Raw genomic sequence first — 9732 nt, 5'->3', positions numbered from 1 at the left:
GACGAGAACTGGTGTAGCATGCGTGGTATGGTCGTTGACGTTTGTTAAATATTTTCTTTCTTGACATACCTTGCCACTTGACGAGAACAAATTCATCAAGATCTGACAAGTAATAGTGCAGCTTAAATAGAAATTATTTCATACTTTTCACTGGATTTTCTCATACTTTTACGTAATTTTATCTAGAGCTGGTGAGTATTCTTTACGCCTATATGTTAGAGGATTTCAAGACGAATAAAATGATCTATGGTTGAAGGTCATTCAAGGTTACACAGGCTGACTTTAATAAAAAAAAAAATTGTTTCAATGTACTCTTCAAAAATTTCATTAATTTTCTTACTTGTGTACTTACTGTTACCGCAAGTGTTCAAAATGATGACCTTGAACTTGGATGTATCTTCTAAAACGTGTTAATATAGAAAACATTGCACGGAATACTTGAATTTTATTTCGTCGATTCAGGGAGGCGTCTGTTCTCCGCAAGGTTCGAACTAAAAGTGCAAGCTATTCGAAAGCGCATAGGAAATCTGACGGCTACATCCTAGAAGAAAAGTAACGGCCTGGGTCTGTCACATGTTTTTCACACTGCCCTCTTGAGCACAAATACTGGCAGAGGCCCATCGACGAAGGCAGCAGAAATAAAACTTTCCCTTATGAGAGACCCAGTGTCCCTCAACTCTAGATTTATTTTTGTACCGTTCATTTATTAATAAATCAACTCATTTGCATCAATTGCAATGCAGGCTCTTCTTATCTGCCCCTTTATATCTTCTCTGGTTGTTGGTATTTCGCTGTATATCCATCCGACTGTGCGACGTTAATACGATACATTGCCAAAGTTCACAAAATTGTCAATTTAAAAACGTTACGTACAATTTATAGGATTCGTAACAACTACAAGAGTCACTCACGCTACACCTGCGCCTTTGTACGCGCACAGTGCGGACAGGAGATGGGAATGCGAGGCGACAATGCCAGAAATTGCTAATCCCTGTAAGGACATCGCGAGGCAATTAGTGGAGGATACGCCAGGGAGTAATATTAAGGCAAACTATTAAGTTGCTTAAGACATTTGAGACTTTGACGGTTCAGTTCTTGATATTTTTTTTCATTAACAAAGACTTTCATGACACGTGGGTATAAAAACCAAACATTTTGCCAACTTCGTACCTAGTTTGTTAAGTGGCTATTACGATACGCGTGAAAGAAAAGAGGTTTTTTCTTTTTAAATTTTTATTTTATATAGCAAATAAATGAAAAATGTCTATGTTTGCATAGCGAAAAAACTATATTTTGGTAATCCGTTTGATTTTTTGCTTTCGTATGATCCAATATCAAGTTAATTGAAAACTTTCACATCTAGGTAATCATGGGAGGTGGCAGGCAAGTAATGAAGCATAACGTAATCGGTACAGAGTCCGACCCTATAGACACGTGGGCTTGCAAAAGACGGGATGGTCGAGATTTAATCGACGCATGGTCGCGAGACAAAACATACAGGAATCTGTCGTACAAGGTTGTTCAAAATAACGAGCAATTGTCCCAGGTAGACCCGGCTAAGGTAGATTGTCTCTTGGGTATTTTTGCGAATGGTCACTTAAGCATGGACTATAACAGAGATAAGGGTCCGAAAGGACAACCAAGTCTTGAAAATATGACCGTTACAGCCTTGAAGATCCTGCAGAAGTCGAAGAAGGGTTACCTCCTAGTGGTACTGACATTTTAACGAAATAAGAATTTTTTCGTGGATGAAACTACATCGAGTGCTACTTTTAGGTGGAAGGAGGTCTTATCGACTATGCTCACCATCGCGGACATGCCGCTCAGGCGTTATTGGAAACCGTCAGGTTCTCGGATGCCATTAACGCGACTTTGAAGATGATCAACACCGACGATACGCTGGTTATCGTAACGAGTGATCACACTCACTCGATGAGCTTCAATGGATACAGCGATCGAGGATCAAATATTCTGGGTACGTTAGGCAGGGGTTGAATATATGTAGTTATGATAACGGTCCCGATTCTCAAAATAATTATAAGAACTGAAGTAATGTTAAACCTTTATTTACCAATTTGAAATAGGTACTTTTAGAATATTTCCAATCCTTTGTTTTAAACAACCCTAAAAGAACTATGAAATTTCAGGCATCGCTCAAAAGTCAAAGTATGATGGTATCCCTTATACCACGTTGACTTACAGCACCGGAGGACCCAACAACATCGCGTACAAAAACAACAGTTCGGTTAGGATAGACCCTTCTAAAGAAAATACGACATCTTTTACGTACAGTCAGCAAGCTGCGATCATATCGGACGAGGCTTATCACGGTGGCGGTGATGTCGCTGTGTATGCGATAGGTACCAAAATCGATATGTCACAGGAACTTGAAATAAGCATGATAATCGTCAATTTATTAACTGAATATTCTTTCCCATTTCGCAGGTCCGTTCGCTCACCTATTTCACAGCGTACACGAACAGAACTACGTCGCTCGCGTTATAGGATACGCAGCGAACATACAACCAGACGCGAACAGTGTTGGAAGAATCGATTGCAACATTTTCATCAACGTTTCCTTATACTGCGGTCTGTTGCTTCTAATTATGCTCGACTGCTGGTAAAGATAATTAGAGCAACGTAGACGGTTATTGGTAATAATAAAACGTTTCTGTGTAAGTAACATATATTTAAAAAAAAAACCGACGTTACACATGTATTCTTATCGTATTTAAGTAAGGGAGACAGCAAGTGGTCGTGAAAAATACACTCGGATCCACTTCATCACAGATTAGCCTAACTTGTTCAATAGACGCACCAAGTCTTTTCAAATATGTTAAAGCAACCCCGTGTGATATAGACGACGAACGTTTCTTCTCGCATACGTTTTTCCCTTACGCGTTGTATCTTTGTCTTCTTCTTCTTCTTTTTTATATATATATATATACAAACAAGTTAAAACAATTCTCAGTCTTCTACTGCAGAGGATAAGGTGTATCGCGATCGTTACCTAGGCAACTCCTCAAATGCCTCTCATTTTGTAACAGCGCTAGAAACTAGTAATTCTCGGAATTACGTATAGGACAAAAAACAATTACAATTATGCGGGCGTTTAGATGTCTGAGCGGCAACCTTAAATCTATCCGGAGTCACGGTAGCATGCCATAGTATCCTATCCTCTAACGCGTTGCAACAACGATCGCGCGCGCGCTTACGTATCTGCCCGGAGATGTATACAAAATGTTATGGAACTGGTAAATCCACTGGATCGAACCAGTGACCCTACGAACCTACGAAGCTATCGAAGCAGATGAACAAGGGACACGAATTATCGCCGAGTTAGTCTCGTAATAGTGATAAACTCTATTCGGTACAGATCAAGTGTTCAGATGCGACGAGGGAATTGCAATGGTGACCCAGAGTCACGATGCTCTTGGGAGTCCGCTATCTATTCGATGAACAGTCTGATTGCGATGTGTGCAGGGGATGGGACGAGAGAAAACTACCGTAGGATCAATCCACTTTGTTCTTCTCGTACTTCTCGCTCTCAATCTTGGTGTATCGCACGCTCTCGTGGAAGAGGATCTTCATCCAGATGAAGCCCAGTAACAACAGGGCAGCAACCAGGAAGATATATCCTGGGGTGTACTTGCAAAAGATCATCAAACCAAAAAGGCCGATCGATTGGAAGACCAGTAGGAATGGTGCGAAGTAAACGGCTATCGTCAGGAAGGTAGGGTGCTGTTTGCGTTTATGGCATTCTGGCTTTTGAAACCTTGGCCTGGGTTCGCACGACTCTTCAGGCTGCACGTATTCCTGCGTCAGTGAATCGTCGGGACTGCTGCGGAGCAAGGACCGCCATAAGTTCTTGTACAAGAAGAAGATTCTGTCCATAATGCCCTGGAGCAGGTTGCTGAGACATAAATGCACTTTGAGGGCGATGGGGTGCGACGTCGAGTTGTCGAAGGAGTAGAGCAGATATGGGAAGAGATTCAGATTTTGACAACAGTGGCGAATCCTTTGCATCGATGCGTGGCGAAACAACATCGGTGGTCCGCTGCTTCCATCTGTTGACATCGATAATGAGACAAGGTTAGAGTTAATTCAAGTGTCGAGAGTAATTGCTGACTTAAAAATTTTGAAATAAACATAGTTAAAATAAAGAAAAAATTAGTTAAAGAATGACATATTCCAATATTCGTTGAAAATTATATCAATAATGTTAGCATAGTGTAATGTAAACTATATAGTACAAAATGTGAACAACGTATCGTGCTTAATTATTTATAATTTATTATATCTACGATGTAGATATATTTTACAATATTATAATTGGGTTAACATAACGTAATATAAATGGCCGAAAGATAATTAAGTTTTGAAGTATTATACTAAACCCATCCAACCAAGTTAAGAACTGACATATTCAAACGCAAACCCAGAGTGACTCACGCACAACGAGACGTAGTCACTGGAAATTTTTGAAAATGTATCAACGATATATCGTTGTTCACTACAAAAAAAAAAAAAGTTATTGTTTTCGTAGCATTTTTACAACTCTATGTCTATTTTAGCATAGAATAAAATTCATAGAAGGTCCATTATTGAAACAGATGGACTTATACCGTCGCCATAACGAACAGCTCATTTGTTACATCATTTTAGATTGCTACGTCGAATTATCAGTTAATGAAAAATTTAAAAATAAAAATCTCCCACCTTTAAGCATGTTGGAAACACGCCTCACGAGAGTCTGTTTCCCAATGACGTCCTCCGTCTTCATGATTCCTGGTACTTTCGACATATTACCAGTCGCTTTTAGCGAACCTGTTCCGATGTTATCTCTCGGATTGTTTACGGTCTTCACTGGATATGTCTGTCAAAGTTCGGCTATACTCGGCTATTGATATTTCGTTCTGAAAAACAATAATCGCACAGATATATTCTACCCGTTCGATGGAATCGTGGGTCAGTGAGTGATAAATGCCAGAATTCCGTAGCGAACCGTGTCGAGTCGAATGATTTGCTCCGGCGAACGTAATTATTATTGACCGTTTCTAGTGGCCCGATTGCAATCACCGGCACGTTAACGTTCGTTTCCAAAAACGTAAACAAAATGTTTTGATCGTTACTGAACAGACTTTCGACTTTCGCGTTACAGAAATGGCCGTGGTACGTGATAAAAAAAAAAAAAGCGCCACCGCCCGCGCATGTGACCCGAGATTAACGCGTAAACACCATTTTAAGGCAATTCAGAGCAATATCTTCGGCAAATCGAACCATTTACACATTTGGTCTTCAATACATAGATCACAGTACATGTCTGGTTGTATACCTTAACCCTACAATTATCAACAATCAAATCAAACTAATAAATATGCTATAATATCATGGTTATAATCAATCAAATATATAATTTGTTTAAAAAATTTGAAATACATGGGTCGAATCGAGTGGCTTGGTAATTTTAGTGTCGATGAAACAAGGTAGATTTAGATAAATATTAGATGTTCAGAAACGTACATAAAACAAGTTGTAAGAGAATTCTTACACTTGGACTTTAGCACAATGATCGCAGCACTTGTATGGAAAACTGTTAGATTCAAAAACGTGCAGACAGCGAAAAGAAACTGTCCACTTGGCAGGTCGAAAGGACACGAGACAACAATGCCTGCGAACGGGTCCCGATACAACGTACTATTTCACTACGACGAAAACTGCGTGACACACTGGCAAACCGGTCGAGTGATCGTAATATACTCTCTGGTGACGCGTCCCTGTACCCCTCTGACCACAGCGAATTAGTGACCTCGTAGATAGAGGGACAGCGCAGCTTGGGGAACGGCCTCTGAGCTACCATAACCGCGTAAGTATAATCGACAGAACAGGTATAGTGAACTCTGGATACATTAGAGTGGTAGGTAACTTGAAATTCTTGCTCCGATTGCTAAATGCAGTAGTCGACGTCGATTACCGTGAACAGAAGGAAAAAAATATCCTCCAACGTTCGATTGTCCCTATACAAGGTCCTATACTACCAGTTTCTCGATGAAGGTACAAAAAGAAGCCACATCGTTGGCTTCACAAAAACAACAAGCAAAATATCCTTCTTCGTCCGATTGTTGCTATACAAGATTTTACAGCGTTAGCTTCGCGAACGCATGATAAAAATAAGAGAGTAAATAGATATTTAATTTGTATATTAATGTCGCTTAAGGTCTTTAAGATACTATTACTAAATTGTATTGAAAGGATTCCAATATTACCAAAGTTGTGACCGTTTGTATCGAAGACACACTTAAACCCTCTTAAATCTCCTTTTATTTCCGGATAATAAATTCGAAAAATCAAACTGGATGACGCATTTTTGTAAATCAATATCCAGACGAGCGAAGCATGGGCAGAAGCTAATTTACGGAGCAATCTAAAGTTCGTGTCCGTTATTTGGAACTTTAATTAGGAAAACGATCACGTTTGACGCATGATAATCACAGCCAATTAAACCAGACGAATCCCCTGTAAGATTGAAATTAGCTCGAGAAGCTCCTACCTTCGTAGTTAAACGGTTGATGGGTACGGCTAGGTAATCATGAGGCATACAGAAGCGTGTCGATCGACCCTCGACGAAACGAGTCCCGTACTAGCTCGTAATTGAACGGCGGAAACACGGGGAATTGCTGGCCGTCCATGAGACCAATTGACGGAGAGAACAGTCGAGATATGGGGAATGAAGATGAATTTATAGCGGTATCTCCCGTACACTCTATCGGTGAACCATCCCACCTGATCCCTTCTTTCTCGCTGGTCTCCGATCCGCTACTGAAACGTGAGTATACAGGGTGTCTGAAAAATGTTGTAAAACCTTGAAAGGGGTGGTTCGGGAGGTGATTTGAAACAACTTTTTCCTTAGCGAAAATGTTGTACGAGGCTCCGTTGAGGAGATATTAACGGAAAACACTGACCAATCAGAGCGCGAGTACGCTGATGGAGCGGCCGCGGTAGCCTATGAGCGCGGCCGCCTAACGCGTAGCCTACGCTCCACCGGCATACTCGCGCTCTGATTGGTCAGTGTTTTCCGTTAATATCTCCTCAACGGAGCCTCGGACAACATTTTCGCTAAGGAAAAAGTTGTTTCAAATCACCTCCCGAACCACCCCTTTCAAGGTGTTACAACATTTTTGGGACACCCTGTATATTCCTACTCAGTAGCCTCGTAGACAAGTCCCTTAGCACCCACAACAAAACGCACCCAAGTTTCTTTCCCTCGATACGCTTTCATCGGCATTCTTTTCGCCAAAGTTTAACGTTGCGAGAGGCAAATGAAATTTCCACGGTGTTCGACTCACCTCGATGGGATCGTTCTGTGTTTACACGAACGTTGAATATAGCTGCTCACTGATTGTTGCCCATATAAATCACTCGGTCACTCCGTTCCACCGGTCTCGTTCGTTCACGAACGTTTAACTATACTTTTTGTAGAGATTGAAGACTATCGGAAACTCGCGAAATATTCCCATCCTTTGGTGGCTCGGCCGACTTTCCTCGAAATCGATAAACCGGTCACGACTGACGTTACGCACGAGACTGTTACAAGAGGGTTCGAGGCGATGAACCGGGTAGCAGAGCTCGTCACCTATCTCAACCAAACACAAACAACGACTGCGGGCAGCTGGTTGTGCGCCGCGCAACGTTAAGCGTAGCACGAGTGGCGACCTCGCAGCTCGATTTCCAAGCTAACCAAGGCAGCGCGTTGATTGGTCGACGTGGGAGAACCTAAAGGTAGTTGTACCAATTGGGTACCGTCTTGGAAGGATTCTCGCGGCGGCAAGTGGAGGAAGCAACAAGGGCCGACTAACGGAAACGCCGGACCAGTCACGTAGACATTTCACGAAATCACGAGCTTTCCTCGTGATCTTTCGAAACACCGACCCTTTGGACACTCCCGGTCACAGCTGTCACCGACACATGATAACGCGCCACCCTTGCCTGCTCCACTCTCTCGTGGCGGGTTACTGACTGCGGGAGTATAATTCGTACGAGCGGACTTTGTCTACGGGACGAAGCTCGAATTGTAGGAGCCGGTAAGTAAAAACAAACTGGGGTATATTAACTGTAACTGGACTACAGTTTGTATAAAAAATGTATTCTGCAAGATCCGAGAAATTCATGTTCTTTTAGAAGATAGCTGTCTTGCCTTGATGCGAAGAATGCGTAATGTAAAGATACTAGGTTCGAATCTTGTTTTGAGCCTTTACATTTTTTTTATTTATATAATTTCTATCATTTCTATAACTATACATACAAGTATAATATTTATTCTCCTCTAAAACCATTTATATATTATCACAAGTATGACCAGTTTGACACGGTTAATGTTCCATAGTTCATTCATAATCATTGGCCTCTACAATTTGAACGCGGTTCCTATGGAAAAAACGGGTTGTCTGGGTCATAGACTCTTTTCATAACACATGGATGTCCATACCACTGGTTACGTATATTGTTCCCATCGCCTGCAAGTCGCGCATGCGCGAAAATCTCGGTTCATATAACAACACAGTTTGTCGCTCCCACGACTGCATTATCGTCTGGCGTCAAGAGGCTGTGGAGAGGGGAAAGTACCGATAAATATTTGTACGAATACGAAATTGTATATTTTTAAAGAAGTTAAACGTAAAATAACCTACATAGTTAGTATGGTATATTGCTCAAACAGAATTTACGTGATAAAAATTAAATGAAAGAAATACTAAATTCTAAATCATTTTCAGCATATAAATAAAATATTTCCTTGTATTTATAAATCGTTCATTGAAACCTTCAAACAGGAGATAAAAGAGTATACGAACAGAAACGAAGGAAAGTACATAAGTAATTTAAAAAAAAAAATTTAAGCGGAATAGTGAGTCAGTGGCTTTCAGACTAATAGTTTGCTTAAGATTCATCTAGACGGTAATCGTGGCGATTCCGACATGATTAGAAAATAGTAAAAAAGTTCAGATCAATTTCGCGCGCGGTTGGAACTGACCAACGGATCCGCGTGTCGCTGATCCCGATAACGTAGATCTTATGCAACGATTCATTGATCTCTGACGTAATTCGAACGCCGAGTTAGGCTCGTGACAAGAGAGTAGTGAAAAAAGAGTCGTTGGCTATACTCGGATCACAAACCACACTCCGCCTGTAGCATTCGCTACCTTTCGCACGCGATGCAAACATGATCGCTAGAGTGAGAACGCCCGGAAAATACCGTGAGCCCGGTAATTGTCTAATTTCCTACCCAGCAATCGCAGTGGACGTTGGTCCAGACTGCGATTAGAGGTTCCGGCGAGACTTGGACTCGTCATATCTGCTCGCTATCCTCACAACCATCGAGCATGTGGGTGAAAGATTAATTAAACGTCAATAGCCTCGCGTACGCGAGTACTTCGTGAATTGCCAACTGTTGGAAATCATTCGTCATCGGTTTCTTTTAATTCGATGAGTTGCGAGCATCTAATTCGGTCATCAATCGAGTACGAATGGAATTGAGATGTCATGATGCAATTGAGGGATAGCTCTACGTAGAAGGGAATATAGCCACGGTCCCGTTTTTATTTACAATTAGCAATGTAGAATGCATTTCAGTCATCTCTTAGGAACTTGTTTTTTTAAAAAGGACGTTGCATAATCAATCGCAGCGTATATATGTATCCTTCGTGTTATCTTCGAGCAAACATAGAATCACGTCCC

The 9732-nt window shown here is 41.3% G+C and overlaps 2 protein-coding genes across 4 annotated transcripts in view; one reads left to right on the top strand and one right to left on the bottom strand.

The window, feature by feature from the left end:
• The window catches only part of LOC128886143 (alkaline phosphatase-like), a 4246-nt gene extending 1455 nt beyond the window's left edge, over positions 1 to 2791 (top strand). The window contains exons 4-8 of the mRNA XM_054140757.1: positions 883 to 1046; positions 1364 to 1711; positions 1777 to 1975; positions 2148 to 2360; positions 2446 to 2791. Coding sequence (XP_053996732.1) covers positions 883 to 1046; positions 1364 to 1711; positions 1777 to 1975; positions 2148 to 2360; positions 2446 to 2624 — 1103 coding nt within the window. The 3' untranslated portion in view covers positions 2625 to 2791. The remainder of the gene's footprint in view (positions 1 to 882; positions 1047 to 1363; positions 1712 to 1776; positions 1976 to 2147; positions 2361 to 2445) is intronic.
• Positions 2669 to 7644, bottom strand: LOC128886149 (uncharacterized). Of its 3 annotated transcripts, none has more exons than XM_054140773.1 (3): positions 7347 to 7644; positions 4720 to 4916; positions 2669 to 4067 (listed from the first exon to the last, which is right to left on the bottom strand). In XM_054140773.1, the coding sequence occupies exons 2-3, from the start codon at positions 4802 to 4804 to the stop codon at positions 3514 to 3516; spliced, it is 639 nt and encodes a 212-aa protein (XP_053996748.1). In that variant the 5' UTR covers positions 4805 to 4916; positions 7347 to 7644; the 3' UTR covers positions 2669 to 3513. The 3 variants fall into 3 exon arrangements, with proteins under 3 accessions (XP_053996748.1, XP_053996750.1, XP_053996749.1); XM_054140775.1 differs by lacking the exon at positions 7347 to 7644 and adding an exon at positions 5552 to 5697; XM_054140774.1 differs by lacking the exon at positions 7347 to 7644 and adding an exon at positions 5524 to 5682.
• Between the last annotated feature and the right edge of the window lie 2088 nt (positions 7645 to 9732).

This window comes from Hylaeus anthracinus, unplaced genomic scaffold (genome assembly GCF_026225885.1).
Source record: "Hylaeus anthracinus isolate JK02 unplaced genomic scaffold, UHH_iyHylAnth1.0_haploid 11982, whole genome shotgun sequence".
Lineage (NCBI taxonomy): Eukaryota > Metazoa > Arthropoda > Insecta > Hymenoptera > Colletidae > Hylaeus > Hylaeus anthracinus.
This window is presented reverse-complemented; position numbering and strand designations above follow the sequence as displayed.